Source organism: Rhinopithecus roxellana, chromosome 13, assembly GCF_007565055.1.
Source record: "Rhinopithecus roxellana isolate Shanxi Qingling chromosome 13, ASM756505v1, whole genome shotgun sequence".
NCBI lineage: Eukaryota > Metazoa > Chordata > Mammalia > Primates > Cercopithecidae > Rhinopithecus > Rhinopithecus roxellana.
Window position 1 is genome coordinate 4,624,442 of NC_044561.1, and position 20,182 is coordinate 4,644,623.

Genomic DNA, 20,182 nt, shown 5'->3' on the forward strand with positions numbered 1-20,182 from the left:
AAAAAGGAAGAGGGAAACACAAGCTCCCCGCATTCCCCACTCCATCACCAGGGACACCGGGGCTAGGAGCCAGGTCCCAGGTTCTTCTGTGCTGGGCAGGTTGTGAGACCTCGGCGAAGCCACCACCTGTCCACCCAGTGGCTTCCCCATCAGAAGAATGGAGCGGAGGAGGCTGTGAGCAGAACGCACTTCACCAATCACAAGGCCTGAGGTGACAGTGGGTCACTTTTATTTTATTGATTATTCTCCTGTATTTATAATGGGGAGGGGGTTTCTTTAAAATGTTTCTCCTGAGCCTAAAGAGCCTCCCCACCCAGCCCCCATCAGAGGGAAGGGGCAGAGCATATGCGCCCCCCTGGCATCTCTGGAGAGGAGGAAGGATGGGGTGGGCAGGAGGGGCTGCCCCTAAGGGGCTCCCCAGGCTGGCACTGCCAGGCCTCTGCCCACTCAGTCCCTGCTGGCCCCTCCGAAAGAGGAACCAAAACCAGAAAAGAGAAAAGCATCCTCCACACCCGGTCCTTAGGGCTGGGTCTCCCCCATCGCTGCCGCTTTCCTAGCAACAGCCTCCTCTCCTCTCTGGGAACCTCGTCCTTCCTTCCCCATCCCCTTAGCACCGGCCTCTGCCCTCGTGGGCACCTCTGCCCCAACTGTCTGGCTTCCTGTGACATCCAGGGGTGCCCTGAGGTTCATCCTTCCTGCCTGTTGTCTAGAAGGCCTGGGGCGCTCACTGAGCTCACTCCGCAGGCTCTGGCACCACGTGTCAGCCCTGCCTCAAGACAGGACACTGTCCTGGGGATGTCCACAGCCTCCCACTGGACCTGCTCCCTCAGCTCCTCAACAGCCAGCCTAAGCCCAGTGGCAGCTTAGACCTCCCTCTCCTGGGCCCCCAATCTTGCCTCCCCAGGAAGCCTGGCCAAGTGCCCCCTCCATCAGAAGCGGGTTGGGAAGGTGGCCTCGCAGGCCTCTCACAAGTACATCTTCATGGCCTTGTGTGTTGTGGGGCAGTAGCGGGCATGGAGCTGGGCCAGCAGTGCCCTGGACGTGGCCTCGAACCGCGTGCCCTGGCTCTTCTTGTTCCACACGTGGACAGCATAGGTGGCATTGAGCAGCTGTGGCAGCTCCTCGGGGTTGATATCCTCAAAGTACTTCTTCCAGTCCTGCCAGGGGATGGGGTAGAAGGCCTTGGGGGGCAGGGTGGTGACGCCGCGGCAGGCGTGGCTCTCGGCCAGGCTGCGGATGGAGCACCACTTCTTGAAGACCCGCGTGAGCAGCTGCGGGCCCTGGTGACCCCAGATCCAGCCGTTGTAGTGGTCCACGAAGTCCCGCATGCACAGCGCCATGAACTCATGCCTGCGCTCGAAGGCCAGGAAGGCGCCGTTGAGGACGTAGCGGGACTGGGTGCCCAGCACGTTGGTCAGGTTCCTCAGGTTCTTGAGAACAATGAAGTCGGTGTCCAGGTAGATGCCGCCGAACTTCCACATGAGTGCGATCCTGGAGGCGTCGGAGAGCACGGGGAGCAGGTACGGTTCCCAGCGCCCCTGCACAGCCGCATACCAGTCGGCCAAGGGTGTGTCCCGGAACAGCTCCTGCAGGTCTAGCGGGAGCATCTGGACATTCGGGAAGCAGCTCAGAAGCGAGATGCCCAGGTGCCGGGGCAGGGAGGCGTTGCCACCTGGAAGCCCTTTCATCAGGACCAGCACGTGGGATTCGGGGTGAGTTCTGGCGGCAGACTCCACGGAGCACATGAACAGGAAGTTGGGGTTGGTCCGGTCTGAGGTCTCCAGGAAGAAGATGTTGCCCGGAGCGGGGCCGTGGGAGGGGGGTGCCAAGGTGGGGCAGGGAATATCTGCTGGCAGGTTATAGAGCTGCCCTTGCTCCTTGGGCTCTCCCACAACATGCCAGTAGATCATGATGGAGACGAAAAACGTGAACTTGAAGCCGATGATGAACAGGGTGCAGACCCGCTGCCTTGGGGCACCCCGGAGCAGCCACAGCAGGAGGTCGGGGGGTTTGGACATGGTCTCCCCAGATCAGACCAGGAGCTTCCAGCAGGAACCGGCTGGTCTGCAAGAGATGAGCACCCGCCATCAGGGAGGCCGTTGGCATTCCCGACCCACAGGGAAAATGCTTCCTGTGAACATCAGCCAGAGCCAAGGCTGGCTTCCAAGCCCATGGACTCCGGGCCCACAGGGGTCAAGGCTTGAACCCCAGCCTGCTGGCTGCTCACCTATGAAATGGGAGCACAGTGGGCCATAGACTGGGGTCTGAGCAGGGTCCCTTCCACTCCCTGTGACACACCTGTGAGTTCCCCCAAGGACCAGGCCAGTGCCACCCATGGTGTGTAACCATTACAGGCCCAGGCCAGAGTCTGGTCTGCATAAGGACTGTCAGAAGTGATGGCTTCACCATGTGACACACAGGGCTCTGTTAGGATTGGCAGCCTGGGTTTTGAGGCCCAGCTCATGCCCACCTCAGCTCCATGAACCACGCCTGGGGCTCATCCAAGGACAGGCCACTGAGGGGTCCTGAGGACGTTCAACATGAGGCCTGGGGCTCTGGCAGGCCCGGGCACTGGCTTGCTAAGGGCTGGCCCAGCAGGTGCACTCACAGGGCGCTCGTTCCAGGTACATAGGATGCCTACCGCATCAGACCCTGGGCTATGCTTTTCATAGACACAGGTGGGAAAGAAACTGGGAGGTTGTGCCTTAGGCCATGATGCTGACTTGTACTACTGCCTTAGACCCCTCTTTCCTGGTGATGTGCGCTTGGCCAGTGCAGGAACATGCCCAGGTACCTCGCAGGTGGTTGGGGGAGCAGCAGGCTTGGACCATGCTCCTGGGGAAAAGACTGTGAACACCTGGGAGGCATGAGACTCCAACTCTGCCTGAACCGGCTGTGTTACCTGGGGCAAGTGACGGAGCTCTCTGAGCCTCAGTCTTCCCACCGGCAGGACAGGACGCCGGAACCCACTAAAGGGTAACATTCATTCGTTCATAATTCTATAAATACTGGCTGTCCATCCTGTCCATACCGGGTGACTTTCTCAGCATCTCACACATAGGAACATGTGTGGCCCCTTATAACCACCCTATGGGGTGGCAATTACCACCCCCACCCCACAGATGAGGAAACTGAGGCATAGAAGTACAGTACCTTGTGCAGAGTCCCACAGCCAGCAGTGACAGTGCAGGGATTAGGTCCCAGGCCACCTGGCCAGGGTCCCTGCTCTCACCACTGCACCGCTCTGCCTGGAAGAAGTGGCTAGCCAATGTACCTGGTGTGTTGGAGGAACTTGGTGCATGCTGACCTGAACTGTATTGATGTTAACAGCCAGCGGGATCACCATTAAATCAGTGACTTCTATGCTCCATGACAAACTCACACCGCCACTGGCCTTCAGCAAGCCCAGGGGGCCGTTGTATCGTTTCTACTTTAGGTGCCAGGAAACCTGGGCACAAAGTCAAGGGACTGGGTGCAACCTGGTTGCTAAGGGGAACTGAGAGTCGGTCCCCTTCCAAGGATAGGCAGAAGGTGGGGTGGCAATCTCACACAGGCTGAGAGTGGTACTGGGAGCCTGGGGCTTGGTAACTTAGGCTGGGCCCTTCCCAGGGTAGAGAGCTGGGAACCTCAACGATGTCACTGGCTGGTAACTGACCAGCCTGGGCAGCCCATTGCAGAGAAGTGGGGATCCTGGCAGTCTGCAGGCCTCTGGGAGACACACCCTGGCTCAATAGCCGACCTTCTTTGCCAACACGAACACGGCCCTTCCATACACTTGCAGCGGCTGCAAATCCATCTGCAAAAGATGACAAGAAGAGAGTGAGACAGGTCGCTGGCTCTCAGAGGACTCGTCCCCCTGGCCACACAGGCAGGTCAGGCCTGGGGCTCATGTGTTCACTGATACATTCACTCACTCCACCTCTCAGGGGACACTCGGGGAACAGGCGCAGGCCCTGCACTGGTACCTGGGAGAAGGGGAGAATCAGACACAGCCTTTCCCTGAAGGAGTTCTCAGTCTGGTGGGGGCACCGTTTAGAAACAGACAAAGAGGCCAGGCGTGGTGGCTCACGCCTGTAATTCCAGCACTTTGGGAGGCTGAGGCGGGTGGATCACTTGAGATCAGGAGTTCAAGACCAGCCTGGCCAACGTGGGGCAACCTTGTCTCTTCTAAAAATACAAAAATTAGCCAGGTGTGGTGGTGCGCACCTGTAATCCCAGCTACTCAGGAGACTGAGGCAGGAAAATTGCTTGAAAACCAGGGAGGTGGAGGTTGCAGTGAGCCGAGCTGCGCCACTGCACTCCAGCCTGGGTGACGAAGCCGGACTCTGTCTCCAAAAAAAAACACAAAAGGCCGGGCGCGGTGGCTCACGCCTGTAATCCCGGCACTTTGGGAGGCTGGGGTGGGCAGATCACGAGGTCAGGAGATCCAGACCATCCTGGTGAACATGGTGAAACCATGAAAATACAAAAAAAAATTAGCCGGGCGTGGTGGTAGGCGCCTGTAGTCCCAGCTTCTAGGGAGGCTGAGGCAGGAGAATGGCGTTAACCCAGGAGGCGGCAGAGCTTGCAGTGAGCGGAGATCACACCACTGCACTCCAGCCTGGGCGACAGAGCGAGAATCTGTCTCAAAAAAAAAAAAAAAAAAAAAAAAAAAAAGGCCAGGCACGATGGCTCACACCTGTAATCCCAGCACTTTGGGAGGCCAAGGCGGGTGGATCACTTGAGATCGGGAATTGGAGACCAGCCTGACCCACATGGAAAAGCCCTGTCTCTACTAAAAATACAAAATTAGCCGGGCGTGGTGGCGCATGCCTGTAATCCCAGCTACTCAGGAGGCTGAGGTAGGAGAATTGCTTGAACCCAGCAGGCGGAGGTTGTGGTGCACCGAAATCGTACCACTGCACTCCAGCCTGGACAACAAGAGCAAAACCTCGTCAAAAAAAAAAAAAAAAAAAAAAAAAAGAAAGAAAGAAAGAAAGAAAGAAAGAAAGAAAGAAAGAAAGAAAGAAAGAAAGAAAGAAAGAAAGAAAGAAAGAAAGAAAAGAAAAAAAGGAAACGAGACGGTGACTCCCTCAGGGAGGTGACACTTGGTTAAGCACCAAGGATGAGCGGGTCAGATGGAGGAGACAGCGGTGGCTCCAGACCTCTGCAAGCACCATGGGAACAAGCATCTAGTGTGCACCTGTATCTTCTCTCCCCAGCACCCAGCTAGGTTCCCAGCATGCAGCCGACACATGGGAAAACGGCTCACCCTGACCCACTCCCTCGACAGCCAGCAGGATGCTTTACAAGCACATTGGCCACGTCATTCTCAGCTTAGACCCTGAGTGATGTGAGGCCCTGACCTGCTGGGTGCCATGTGTCCCCCATACCCGTGACCTCATGTTCTGATTCTCTCCCCGCCACCTGTGCCCCAGCCACACCTGGCTGCCTGTTTCTCAGACCTCGCATGGCTGCCAGGGCCTTGGCACCTGCTGTCCTTCTGCTTGGAAGGCTCTTCTCTTAGGTGCCCACTCAAAAGTCCCCTTCTCTTGGGTGCTGACAAGTTGATGGGTGCAGCACACCAACATGGCACAAGTATACATATGTAACAAACCTGCACGCTATGCACATGTACCCTAGAACTTAAAGTATAATAATAAATAAATAAATAAATAAGTCCCCTTCTCTTTTTTTTTTTGAGACGGAGTCTCGCTCTGTCACCCAGGCTGGAGCGCAGTGGCCAGATCTCAGCTCACTACAAGCTCCGCCTCCCGGGTTCACGCCATTCTCCTGCCTCAGCCTCCCGAGTAGCTGGGACTACAGGCGCCCGCCACCTCGCCCGGCTAGTTTTTTTTTGTATTTTTAGTAGAGACGGGGTTTCACCGTGTTAGCCAGGATGGTCTCGATCTCCTGACCTCGTGATCCGCCCGTCTCGGCCTCCCAAAGTGCTGGGATTACAGGCTTGAGCCACCGCGCCCGGCCATAAGTCCCCTTCTCATCGAGTCCTCCCTGGGCCCCCTGAATTTCCAACTGCCCCCATCACCTCAGAGCCCCCTCGTTAGTTTCCTCATCCTTGCACTTATTCTAACACACGGTACATCCTACTTATTTGCTTTGGTTGTCTGTCTAGAACGTAACACCATGAGGTTAGGTATGTTTTGTGTTTTGTTCAGCTCTAGAATAGTAGAACAGTGCCCAGCTCTTAGTACGCAGTCAATAAATAGTGACTCCACGAGTTAACCAATGAGTGAATTAATGAATGATCAGCAAATGAATGGATCAATTAACGAGTGAGTGACCAGTAAGAGCGGACCAATGAGTGTGTAGACTGCTGTGTGACCAAGTGGGCCAGTGAGAAAAGTAGGGGGCAGAGGCCGGGTGAGCTCCCTGGGATGCGGGTAGCAAGGACAGGGCTGTGGTGTAACTAAGACATGGTGCCCCCTGCCCCTGTCCTTCTTCTGAAGGGAGAGGGGCTATTTTGGTCCTGAGTACTTTTAACCCCATGCAAACCACGCAAACAGGTGAACTGTTGGAGGGCCAGTAGCAGCAGCAGGAGCCCCTGCCTGCTTGGGGGCCCTGAGTGCTGGCATGATCTGACTCCATGGTGTGGGCGGGGTCCAGGCCCACTTGGAGGGGCAGGATGTCGTTGGGGGTGCCAGACTAGGGCCACGCCATATTTGGTGTCAAAGCCCAAGACCCAGGAATAGAAACTGTGTATGGGGCCAAGTTGGCCGCAGACCAATACCCGGGTGACCTCAGGCCCAAAGCATGCTCCTGGCCCCCGAGACGGGCCTCACAGTTGCAGCCTATGTCCTGGGCCTTGTCAGCTGGGCCTGGCACATTCCTGCTGCCTGCCCCTGCCTCCAGGCTCACCACTTCCCACCCTGTCACCAGGGAGCTATTCCCAGTTAGCCTGTTACTGTAGTCACTCCCCTGCTCTAAGCCCTTCCATGGTTCCCACTGCCAGGATCCCCCATGACTCATCTTAGGCAGGAAGTGAGGAGTGAGGAGAGGTGCAGGGCATGGCCGGGTGCGGTGGCTCACGCCTGTAATCCCGGCACTTTGGGAGGCTGAGGTGGGTGGATCACGAGGTCAAGAGATTAAGACCATCCTGGCCAACATGGTGAAACCCCGTCTCTACCAAAAATACAAAAATTAGCTGCTGTAGTGCTGCGTGCCTGTAGTCTCAGCTACTCAGGAGGCTGAGGCAGGAGAATCGCTTGAACTCGGGAGGCAGAGATTGCAGTGAGCTGAGATCGCACGACTGCACTCCAGCCTGGTGACAGAGGGAGACTCCATCTCAAAAAAAAAAAAAAAAAAAAAAATTCGAGAGGTGCAGGGCAACGGAGACAGAGGGCCAAAGGCTGGGTCACACTCCTACTGGCCAGGTTCTTGGCACCAGCTCTGCAGGCCCCAACTAGGGGTATCGATATCAGGGGCCAGGCCCAAGGGCTTAGGAAAGGCCCTCCAAGCTGGTGCTTTTCATCCCTACACGAATTGCACCCCCACCTGTCCCTACAGTAAGGGCGCTACCCCTCCGGCCCTGTGTCCAGCCCAGCTCAGCCTAGCACTGGCCAACCATGACCCAACAAAATGGAGTCCGCACTGAGCCCTCCATCCAGGCGGAGTGCTGACAGAGAGGCTCTCAGAGCACCAGGGTTATGCCCTTGGAGATTTCGATGTCCTCACGGGAACACAGAGGCCCCAAGAGGGAAAAAGGTGTCAGAGGCGTGTGAGCCAGACCAACACCATCTTAAATAGGAGGTGAGTAAAATGAGGCGGACACCTACTGGGCTGCATTCCCAGACAGTTAAGGCACTGTAAGTCACAGGGTGAGATAGGAGTTCAGCACAAAACACAGGTCATAAAGACCTTGCTGATAAAACAGGTTGCAGTTAGAGAAGCCGGCCAAAACCCACCAAAACCAAAATGGCCATGAGAGTGACCTCTGGTCGTCCTCTCTACTAGTCTCCCACCAGCACCGTGACAGTTTACAAATGCCATGGCAATGTCAGGAAGTTACCCTATGTGGTCTAAAAAGGGGAGGCATGAATCATCCACCCCTTGTTTAGCATATATCATCAAGACGTAACCATAAAAATGGGTAATCAACAGCCCTAGGGACTGCTCTATGGAGTAACCATTCTTTTATTCCTTTCTGTGTTTTTTGTGTCTGTGACAGTCTTGCCCTGTTGCCCAGGCTGAAGTGCAGTGGCCCAATCTCAGTTCACTGCAACCTCTGCCTCCTGGCTTCACGCAATTCTCCTGCCTCAGCCTCCTGAGTAGCTGGGATTACAGGCGTGTGCCACCATGCTCGGCTAATTTTTTGTATTTTTAGTAGAGATGGGGTTTCACCATGTTGGCCAGGCTAGTCTTGAACTCCTGACCTCAAGTGATCCGCCCACCTCGGCCTCCGAAAGTGCTGGGATTACAGGCGTGAGACACTGCGCCTGGCCCCTTTACTTTCGTAATAAACTTGCTTTCACTTTGCACTGCAGACTCGCCCTGAATTCTTTCTTGCCCCTTGGCGTGAGTGACCATGACCCTCCTGTCACTCTCAGTCACGTCCCTCAACATTTCCTTTCCTTGGTCATGGACCTGGCCCAGGGAGCTCACTGAGGACTTGGAGAGCCCCATGCAGGGCCTGGGGAGGGCTCTGGGTCCCTGTGAGGGCAAGGGACGCAGGACTGCGCAGAGGGACAGGCTGAGCCGTGAGGCTGTCGTCACCACAGAGGCCTCGGCCAGTCCCGTGGGAGTGCTGTAGCTGGGCTGGCCTTCAGAGATGTTTATTCCAAACCAGAGTTGGGGCTATGATGGTTAATTTCATGTGTCAACTTGACCAGGCCACAGGGTGCCCCAATTAAACATTACTCCTGGGTGTGTCTGGGGGTGTTTCCGGATAAGATTAGCATTCGAATGGCAGACTCCGGAAGCAGATGGCCCCCAGTGTGGGTGGTCCCCCAACCCTCGAGGACCTGAGTAGAAGGAAAGGCTGAGGACGGAGGAATGTGCCCCCGTTCTCCTGCCTCACTGCTGAGCTGAGACGTCTTATTTCATCTTCTCATCGACTGTTCTGTTTATTTGGAGAACCCCGACTAACCCAGGGGCCTACACCAACACTGGCCCACAGTGGGTCACTGGAGATGGGCTGTTCCTGAGGTAGGGAGCAATCCACCCAGGAGACAGGGGCTCCAGGGCTCAGTGATGGGACCAGATGGAGCCACCGCGCCCAGCGCAGCCCTCATCCCCTGGAAATGATTGTGTGTGTTTTCCGTTATCTCAGTCCTAACGGGCAGGGGCTCCTCGCTCTCATTCTGTTCCTGGTGCTGACGCAGGTTTAGCCGACAGCAGGAGCTCAACAGATACCGATGAGATGAGGAATGGCCTTCCAGGGGAGCCAGAGGCTATTTCCACTCTTCTCATGTTCTTGGGGTCTCAACAGGAGGGCCCAGGAACTGGAACTTTAGGAGCAAAGCCACGGTGGGATATGGGGATAAACAGGCCCAGGAATGGCCAAAGAGGGCGCATCAGTGACCATGGTTGGATCCTGCCGTGGCTTCCAAGTCTCCAGATAAGGAGCTGCCCCCTGTGCATGGCCAGGCTGGGGTGTAACCACCCCTGCTGACTTGTGATTGTGACCCCAGACCTCTGAGGCGAAAGACACCAGCGCCAGGGTCACACAGGGGTTCCTACTGTGTCACCAGCCATGTGACTCCTTCTGTGAACCTTAGTCTCTCTCTGCCCACAAAATGGGATTAACTCCACTTTGGAGGGATGGAGGGAGGCAATGCATCTCCAGGGCCCAGCCCACGGAGCAGGCCCTCAACAGATGTGGCCACGGCCATCATGTCATAGGCCTTTCCTCCGGTAGGGGAACTGGTGGGTGTCTGTGATGGGGCTGCGAGGGAAGGGCCACTCAGGATAGCGTTTAAGGTCAGGAAGCAGGGACATGCAGCCCGGACATAGCATCCTCTTTATCATGTTCCCAGTCCCACAGCTGTCACCAACTGGACCATCAGAGCCTGCCATCCCTGTCCCATGGTCATACTTGCCTTTAGTGGAGCCAAATTGGGTCCCCTCCCCATCCACCTCCACCCTTGCCTGGTCAGACAGGGACCAAGGTGGGCTTCACCCCCAGCGTCTCCCAGCTCATTGCCTCACGGCTTCCTTCCTGAGCAGGACTTTATGTGGCCAGGCCTGGAGGACAAAGGCCCACACCAACACACCTGAGCTTCCTTCCTGGCCCTGCCACGTGCCCACAAGACAGGCCACCTCTCTGAACCTTGGTTCAGGTCACAGGTTGCTGTGGGGATTAAGTGTGGTCAGGTCTCAGCTGGGTCCCAGACTTAGACAGGAGCCCGAGGTAGAACCCTGGCCAGGGTGAGGTAGAAAGGAAACTTCTCATACTACCTTCTCCAGGGTCCCCATGACCCTAAGGTCACACGTGGCTTTGAACATCACTAACATGGCAGCTCTGTGGAGAATGCTCCCACCGCAGCAGGAGAAAAAAGAGAAAAGTCACATGCACCGCTGTTCTGTAGTGGAGGCAGAGGGGTCATCTAGGTTTACCTACCCTGCACCCATTCATCTTCCTGAGAACACCTGCTGTCCTGTGGGAATCCACCCCTGCCCGTGGGCCCCGCTCCCTGAATGTTGCCGTAAGCACTGACTCAGGTCCGGCTAATGATAGTACCACATTCCCCTGGCCGCAGTGGTCAGGCTGAGGCACACAGAATGCAGTCCGGGCCAAGCAGAGGTATGTGCTTCCCATGGGGTCACTAGGTGTGAGCCAGGAACCGTAGGGGCAGAGGCTGACTGGGAATGAAGCCAGCCCTGAGGCATGCAGAGTCAAGGGAAGGAGACAAAGACCCACATGACACTGTCATGACACGTGGATCCCACCCTGCACAGCCCACCCAAGAGGAAAGGAGAACCTAGAAGTCAATGATGGAACCTTCTGATGACCTCCTCAGTCAATCAACGAATGTCTCATCCCCCTGATCTGTGTCTTCTTCCTGCTTTTTCTCCCCAGAACTCCTAGTCCCTCCCCTCTTTCTCTCACTCCTGCCACTCCAGGTTGGTCTCTCTCTCTCTCTCCTTTCTCCCTCTTCATCCCCCTCAGCGGACACCAGGATGCCTTTCTTGGTCTCTGACCCCACAACATCATATCAGGGGCGGGGCTGCAATGGCAGGAGATAGAGAGGGCCAGGGCCAGACTCACAGGACTGAAGGCACCTAGATGTGCGGCCACTGTTGAGGACTTGTGTGTGTCCTCACCTGAAAAAGGGGCTCCCCCACCAGAGGAGGGGGATTTTTTTTTTTTTTTAGAGATGGAGTCTTGCTCTGTCGCCCAGGCTGGAGTGCAGTGGTGCGATCTCAGCTCACTGCCAACTTCCGCCACCCGGGTTCAAGAGATTCTCTTGCCTCAGCCTCCCAAGTAGCTGGGACTACAGGCGTGCGCCACCATGTCCGGCTAATTTTTTTGTATTTTTAGTTGAGATGGGGTTTCGCCATGTTCGCCAGGATGTTCTGGAACTCCTGACCTCGGGTGATCTGCCCACTTTGGCCTCCCAAAGTGCTGGGATTACAGGCATGAGCCGCTGTGTCCGGCTGGAACACACTGTTTACCCCCAACTGGCATGGGAGCCCGCTTGCTGGGAAGAGGACACCTTGACTCACTGGAACTGGGTGGTTTTGGGGAGGGGACGTAGTAGGAGACAAAGGGTCAGGAGCCTTCATGCAGAAAAGGTGAAATGCCCACCGGGATGGGTTCCTCCACTTGCTGAGGACACACCTGGTGGAGTCAGGCAGTCCTGGCCCAAACAATGGGGTCGGCAGGTTGTCTTAGCTCAGCCTGACTCCCAGTGAGGGATGCAGGGATTACTCCAGCCAATCCCAGCCCTGCTCCCTTGTTTAACTTTCAGAATAGTTAAGGGGCCACAGCGGTACTCAGGCCGGGGTACATTACAGTGTGGTCTGTTGGCCGCAGCACCCCTGCTCTCCACACTGCAGCCTTGGCTGGCACATGCTCCCCTGCTGTGTGTGTGTGTGAACACGCTGCCCCACTGTGTGCATGTGTGTGTGTGCTGCCCTACTGTGTGTGTGTGTGTGTGTGTGTGTGTGTGTGTGTGTGTGTGTGCTGTCCCCAGCAGGCTGTCAATGCCTTGGGGGCAGAGACTAGCCCAGCCTAGGGTTCAGCCACATGTGTTAAATAAATAAGGAGCATTTTTGTTTGTTTGTTTGTTGTTGTTGTTTTTGAGACGGAGTCTCACTCTGTTGCCCAGGCTGGAGTTCAGTGGCATGATTTCAGCTTACTGCAAGCTCTGCCTCCTGGGTTCAAGTGATTCTCCTGCCTCAGCCTCCCGAGTAGCTGGGACTACAGGCACCTGCCACCGTATCTGGCTAATTTTTGTATTTTTAGTAGAGATGGGGTTTCACCATGTTGGCCAGGCTGGTCTTGAACTCCTGACATTGTGATCCACTGGCCTCAGCCTCCCAAAGTGGTGGGATTACAGACGTGAACCACCATGCCCAGCCTGTAATAAGGAGTGTTTTGAAAACTTTGAAAGTGCAGAACTAGGAAGCTGCCCTTGGCCCACTCACCAGTGAGGTCCAGAAGATGACTGGACACGTGACGTTAGACAGGTCACTTTCCTTTTGGGCCTCAGATTCCCTTCTGCACGGTGGCGGGGGGAGGGGGCGGGGCAGGTGCAGGCTAACCAAATGCTCTAACCTTGGGGGGACATGTGAGCACCTGCTGCTAACCTGCAAGTGATAAGTAATGCCTTAGCACAGACCTGAGGCGCCAAGAACCCTGAGGGATCCGGGGTGGAAGGCCACAGAGCCAAGAAACAGCACCGAGTACAGAATTCAAATCCAGGCCCTGCCTGACAGCTTCCCCACCCGCTAAGATTTGGCACGTGACCTTGGACCCACCTCTGCCCCTCCCTGGACCTTCACTGCTTTGTCCATCAAAGGAGGGGTGGGCTCCTTGGTCTTGGAACTCCAACCCCCCTTGGTGTGAAAACTCAATGCCCTTCCAAACCGTGCTTGGAGAACCCAGTGTCCTGTTCCCCACCCCAGCCCCCACAGTCTTTCAGGGCACAAATACATATAATATTTCTACCCAAGAAGTAAGAATGACAGTTTTTAGGAGGAAGTATTGTCATAAGAAGGACTGTTTGTGGCCGGGCGCGGTGGCTCATGCTTGTAATCCCAGCACTTTGGGGGCCAAGGTGGGCAGATCACGAGGTCAGGAGTTCAAGACTAACCTGTCCAATATGGTGAAACTCTGTCTCTACTAAAAAATACAAAAATTAAATTAGCCGGGCATGGTGGTGCAGGCCTGTACTCCCAGCTACTCGGGAGGCTGAGGCAGGAGAACCACTTGAACCCGGGAGGCGGAGGTTGTGGTGAGCTGAGATTGCGCCACTGCCAGCCTGGGCGACGAGAGCAAAAAAACCTTGTCTCAAAAAAAGAAAAACAAAAAATCAGCCGGGTGTGGTGGTGCACGTCTGTAGTCCTAGCTGCTCGGGAGGCTGAGGCAGGAGAATCGCTTAAACCCAGGAGGCGGAGATTGCAGTGAGCCGAGTTTGCCCCACTGCACTCCAGCCTGGGCAACAGAGTGAGACTCTGGACTCAAAAAAAAAAAAAAAAAAAAGAGCTGTTGTTTGTAAGAAGGGCAGAAGAGGCCGGGCGCGGTGGCTCAAGCCTGTAATCCCAGCACTTTGGGAGGCCGAGACGGGTGGATCACGAGGTCAGGAGATGGAGACCATCCTGGCTAACATGGTGAAACTCTGTCTCTACTAAAAAAAATACAAAAAAAAACTAGCCGGGCGACGTGGTGGGCGCCTGTAGTCCCAGCTACTCGGGAGGCTGAGGCAGGAGAATGGCGTGAACCCGGGAGGTGGAGCTTGCAGTGAGCTGCGATCCAGCCACTGCACTCCAGCCTGGGCGGCAGAGCGAGACTCCGTCTCAAAAAAAAAAAAAAAGGGCAGAAGAGGCCGGGCGCAGTGGCTCACGCCTGTAATCCCAGCACTTTGGGAGGCCAAGGTGGGCAGATCATGAGGTCAGGAGATCGAGACCAACCTGGCGAACACTGTGAAACCCCATCTCTACTAAAAATACAAAAAAATTAGCCGGGCGAGGTGGCGGCGCCTGTAGTCCCAGCTACTCAGGAGGCTGAGGCAGGAGAATGGCGTGAACCCGGGAGGCGGAGCTTGCAGTGAGCGGAGATCGCGCCACTGCACTCCAGCCTGGGCGAGATTGAGACTCTGTGTCTCAAAAAAAAAAAAAAAAAAAAGGGCAGAAGGGCTCTTTTCAGAGCAGAAGTTACAAAATATTCTTCCTCCCAAGCCTTTAACGCCTCAGAAGCCGGGAATCAAGCAGGCGGTCTTGCTCTCTGGGTGGACGCCACAAACAGAAAACTCAGGGAGGTGGACTTCATTCCAGGAGGAATAAGGCAACAGCTTAGTTCTGAACTTTGCCTCTTCTACCAAATTATACAAAGTAACTAAGAGGCAGGGAAAACCCACAAACTCCTAACCACAGGTGAGTGTGGCCCAAAGCACCCGCGAGCAGCAGACATGGCAATGGTGCAGGCGGTGGGGGGCGGTAGGGGGTGCGCTCAGGCGTGGAAGACCCCAGAAAAGGCCGCTTCTAAAAGGGAGATGGCAGAAGGCAGGAGCTACAGCCAGAAAGAACTGGGAGTACTCAGGGCTGGAGGCAGGTGACCTCTTGAGACAGGTTAGGTTCTGGAGGTGAAAAAGGAGTGGATACAGAGAAAGGCCATATTTTAAAAGCACAGCCCATTACCATGGCAACAGAGGAGGGAGCCTTTCACCAGAGAAACCCAAAGAACTGTCCTGGCTCCTCTCCCAATTTCCACCAAAACCTCCTGTTAATTGCCACTCCAGGAAAATTCAACTAATTCAAATATGGAAAAAAAATTAAAGGTATAAAACAAAATGGAAACGGGGGTGAGGAGCACAAACACTCGCTTATATATAAAGAAAATTCACTATGAAAATATTGCCACAAGGCTGGGCGCAATGACTCATGCCTGTAATCCCAGCACTTTGGGAGGCCGAGGCGGGCGGATCACTTGAGGTCAGAAGTTCAAGACCAGCTTGGCCAATAGGGCGAAACCCTCTCTCTACTAAAAATACAAAAAATTAGCTGGGCATGGTGGCACGTGTCTGTAATCCCAGCTACTTGGGAGGCTAAGGCAGGAGAATTACTTGAACCCAGGAGGTAGAAGTTGCAGCGAGTCAAGATGGTACCACTGCACTCTAGCCTGGGCGATAGAGATTCTGTCTCTCAAAAAAAAAATAATAATAAAAAAATAAAAAAGAAAGAAAAAAGCAAAGATATAAAAGCAAATGCAAACAAAATGCTGGGGCAATAATCTCAATATAAAATGATGCAAAATCACAACAAACATCACTAAATGAGCCAAAGAAGGGCAATTTATTATGCTAACAGTATAATTTACAATGTATCAAATAATACTGCTACAATTTTCAGAATAGAAAAATTACAGAGCTACTAGGATAAATAATATCAAAACACTAATAAGAGATTTTACCACTTTCAGTCCAAGAAATGTTAAGTAGCATAAACAGAAATAAGAATTCAGAAGACCGAAATAAGATAATCAGTAAGGTACTATAATGTTTCACACTCTCTACCATAGTGATAGATAATGTGCTTTCTTTTTAAGAGCTGAGCTGATGGAACAATCATGAAATCTGACCATATTCAGTCCAAAGAAAATGTCAATAACATCCAAAAAATTTTTTTAAATTTATGGTTATGAGGCAATATGACTAGAAATTAATTTAAAAATCAGGAAAAATTTTAAAAATTGAATATATGGGATTTCTAGCAAATAAAAATAATAAAAACACCAGGCTGGGCATGGTGGCTCACGCCTGTAATCCCAGAACTTTGTGAGGCCGAGGCAGGGGATCAGTTAAGGACAGGAGTTTGAGACCAGCCTGGCCAACGTGGTGAAACTTGGTCTCTACTAAAAGTACAAAATATTAGCCAGGTATGGTGGCACAGGCATCTAGTCCCAGCTACCTCGGAAGGCTGAGGCACGAGAATTGCTTGAACCCAGGAGTCGGAGGTTGCAGTGAGCCAAGATTGCATCACTGTATTCTACCCCGAGTGACTGAGACTCTGTCTCAAAATGTAACACCACCACCACCAACAATAAATACCAAAACACCAAGTATCCATATCTACAGGATACAGCCACAGCAACGATCAGAATATTTTTAGCCACCAGAGTATATAACAATTAAAACAGAAAGGATAAAAATAAATAAAGCACTGGTTTTAAAATATTAGAAAAAGAACCACAAAATGAAAAACAGAAACAATGGCTGATCATGGTGGCTCCTGTCTGTAATCTCAGCATTTTGGGAGGCTGGGGTGGGAGGATCGTTTGAGCCCAGGAGTTTTAGACCAGCCTGGGAACCACAGTGAGATCTTGTCACTACAGAAAAAAAAAAAAAAAAAAAAAAAAAGGCTGGGTGCGGTGGCTCACGCTTGTAATCCCAGCACTTTGGGAGGCTAAGCTGGGCAGATCACCTGAAGTCAGGAGTTCAAGACCAGCCTGACCAACATGGAGAAACCCCGTCTCTATTAAAAATACAAACTTAGCTGGGTGTGGTGGCGCATAACTGTAATCCCAGCTGCTTGGGAGGCTGAGGCAGGTGAATCGCTTGAACCCAGGACGCGGAGGTTGCAGTTAGCCGAGATCATGCCATTGCACTCTAGCCTGGGCAACAAAAGCTAAACTCCCTCTCAAAAAATAAAAAAAATTTAGTCAGATGTGGTGGTGTGTACCTGCAGTGGAGCTACTCAGGAGGATCACCTGAGCCTGGGAAGTTAAGACTGCAGTGAGCCATAATGGTGCCACTGCACTCCAGCCTGTATGACACTGCAAGACCCTGTTTTGAGAAGAGAGAAGACAAGAGAAGAGAAGAGAAGAGAAGAGAAGAGAAGAGAAGAGAAGAGAAGAGAAGAGACGAGACGAGAAGAGAGAGAAAGAAAAGGAAGGAAGGAAGGGAGGGAGGGAATAAAGAAGAAATAAATTAGGGAAGAAATAAGCAGTAGAACTAATAAATAAGGTAAAAAGCTGGCTTGTTGGAAAAAAGCCAATAAAATGTACAACCACCAACTAACCTAATCAAGATAAGAGGGTGGGGAGAAAGCTTCCCATACAAACTAGGAAATGCCAAATGGGAAAATAACCAAATAAGCAGATAATTGTTTTTAAAAATAAGACAGTACTTAGCAAATAACATTTAAAATCTGAATAAAATAATTTCTGGAGAAAAATAATAAATCAAATGGATCCCAGAAGACATAGCTAATCTACACAGGACAACTTCCACATTAAAAACAGAACTACAAAAGGACTACCATTACAAAAAAAAGCACCAGGGCAAGACATTTTGGGAGGGAATCCTGGAAAACTCTGAAATAACAGATAATGTTTAAACTGTTAAACAGCAACATACAGAAAGGAAAGTTTAATTTTTTTTTTTTTTTTTTTTTTTTTTTTTTTTTTTTTTTAGACAGGGTCTGCTCTCACCCAGGCTGGAATGCAGTGACATGATCATGGCTCACTACAGCCTCCACTTTCCAGGCTCAAGTACATGCCCCTCCCACCTCAGCCTCCTGAGTAGCTGGGACTACAGGCACATGCCACCATACCAGGTTCATTTTTAGTAGAGATGGGGTTTTTTTCACCATGTTACCCAGGCTGGTCTTGAACTCCTAGGCTCCCACCTGCCTTGGCCTCCCAAAATGCTGGAACTACAGGCATGAGCCACTGTGCCAGGCAAAAAAAATTTAAATAAAGCAAATACTTAAACCAAAACCTGACAATGGCTTCACAGAATATCCTTCTGATGAATTTCACTTATGAATATTATTGTAAAAATCCAAAATAAAATATAACCAAATAGAATTAAACAGCACATTAAAATTAAAGGAGGCCAAGTGCGGTGGCTCATGCCTATAATCCCAGCAGTTTGGGAGGCTGAGGCAGGTGGATCACTTGAGGCCAGGAGTTTGAGACCAGCCTGGCCAACATGCCAAAAACCCATCTCAACTAAAAATACAAAAATTAGCCCAGTGTGGTGGGGCACAACTGTAATCCCAGCTATTCAGGAGGCTGAGGCGCAAGAATCACTTGAGCTTGAGAGGCACAGGTTGCAGGGAGCCAAGACTGCACCAGACTGCATTCCAGCCTGGGCGACACAATGAGACTCTGTCTCAAAAATTACAAAAATAAAAAATGGGGGTGATTCAGGAATGCAAGTGGGGTTTATTCAAAGAATGTAAGGATGGGGCCGGGCGCGGTGGCTCAAGCCTGTAATCCCAGCACTTTGGGAGGCCGAGACGGGTGGATTGCGAGGTCAGGAGATCGAGACCAACCTAGCTAACACGGCGAAACCCCGTCTCTACTAAAAAATACAAAAAACTAACCGGGCGTGGTGGCGGGCGCCTGTAGTCCCAGCTACTTGGGAGGCTGAGGCAGGAGAATGGCGTAAACCCGGGAGGCGGAGCTTGCAGTGAGCTGAGATCTGGCCACTGCATTCCAGCCTGGGCGACACAATGAGACTCTGTCTCAAAAAATTACAAAAATAAAAAATGGGGGTGATTCAGGAATGCAAGTGGGGTTTGTTCAAAGAATGTAAGGATGGTTCAATATAATTAGGAAATCATGAATATAATTCATCATATTAAATAGATCTAAGCAGAAAAATCATCATCCCCAGTGACTCCAAAAAACATTTAACAAAGTAGCCAATACTTAGTAAATTACAAATCAATGGACACTTCCTTAACAAAAGTATATAGATTAACACAGAAGCCAGGAACTAGCTTCATATTCCAGAGAGTACGAATACACAGTTTCGTACCTGGGCACTCATAGTAAGCTCAGGGAAGAAGATCAACACTCTCCCAAAAAAAAAGGGGCAAAGACAATTCACATACATACAAAATATGACCTCTAAACAAGTCAGCTAGAGCAAGGATCTTTTTATAAGTAGAGAAATGCAAATGGACATACTCAGATAGCATCTCTCACCTATCAGATTAGCAAAAATCTGAAACACTTAACACATTCTTTTGGCAAGGCTGTGAGCAAACAGGCATGCTCATACACAGCCAGTGAGCAAGAAAACAGTGTTCAGCCGCTGCAGAGGACAATTTCACAACGTCTATCTCACTCTGGGGCTTTATCCTACAGATGAATGACCTTTGCACAAGGTCACAGGTTTGCAGTTGCAAAAGATTAGAAACACCCCAAGGTCTTTCTTGAAGAGGCTGAATAAATAAACAATGATACAATGATAGCATGGAAATGGGCAGAGACTAACGCTACTTTTACTCACTGTCACCTCCTCTGGGGCCAGCACAGATCCTACCACATAGTAAGTGCTCAATACATATTTTCTGTTTTTTGCTTTTTTTTTTTTCCACCCCCGAGTCTCACTCTGTCGCCCAGGCTGGAGTGCAGTGGCATGATCTTGGCTCACTACAACCTCCACTTCCTGGGTTCAAGAGATTCTCCTGCATCAGCCTTCCAGGTAGCTGGGACTACAGACAAGCACCACCACGCCCGGCTAATTTTTGTATTTTTAGTTTCACCATGTTGGCCGGGCTGGTCTCGAACTCCTGACCTCAAGTGATCCGTCCACCTTGGCCTTCCAGAGTGCTAGGATTACAGGCGTGAGCCACTGTGACTGGTCTCAATAGATATTTTTTGAAAGGATGAGTAAATGATACCAGTCCTGCCCACAAAACCAGGATCAAATGTGGTAACTAATCCTGGGAAATGCCCTTTGCAAACTATAAACTCTATGCGATGCAAATTTCAACTGCCTTATTATTTGAAGGTACAAATCAAGTCACATGCCTTTAGCTCTTCATGGTAAAGTACCTGACTACTTGCCAGTCCCAAGAGCGCCTTTCTTCCTTCCCTGAGGCCATCCTTCCCTCCCAGGGTCACTCTAGCTCTACACAGGAGGCTGGATCTGGCTGGGTGGGGCTGGCTTCTCAGGGGCAGAGTGAAATTCCCCACAACGCCCCCCACTGGGTTTTATCTCAGTTCAGAAAGTACTAAGTGACCTTGAATCTGGGCTCCTACACCTTCACTCTGGACACATGCACATGC

General features: G+C 52.1%; 1 protein-coding gene across 5 annotated transcripts in view; it reads right to left on the minus strand.

Moving 5' to 3' along the window:
* Positions 1 to 212: 212 nt before the first annotated feature.
* A4GALT (alpha 1,4-galactosyltransferase (P blood group)) overlaps positions 213 to 20,182 on the minus strand; it is a 28,888-nt gene continuing 8,918 nt past the window's right edge. Inside the window, exons 2-3 of one of the 5 annotated variants that reach the window (XM_030915458.1) lie at positions 3,656 to 3,796; positions 213 to 2,064 (exon numbers count right to left, since the gene is read on the minus strand). In XM_030915458.1, the coding sequence (XP_030771318.1) occupies positions 966 to 2,018 (1,053 nt within the window). In that variant the 5' untranslated portion in view covers positions 2,019 to 2,064; positions 3,656 to 3,796 and the 3' untranslated portion in view covers positions 213 to 965. Of the gene's footprint in view, positions 2,065 to 3,153; positions 3,797 to 20,182 lie in introns of all 5 variants that reach the window. The other 4 variants (XM_030915460.1, XM_030915459.1, XM_030915461.1 and 1 more) reach the window with 4 other exon arrangements.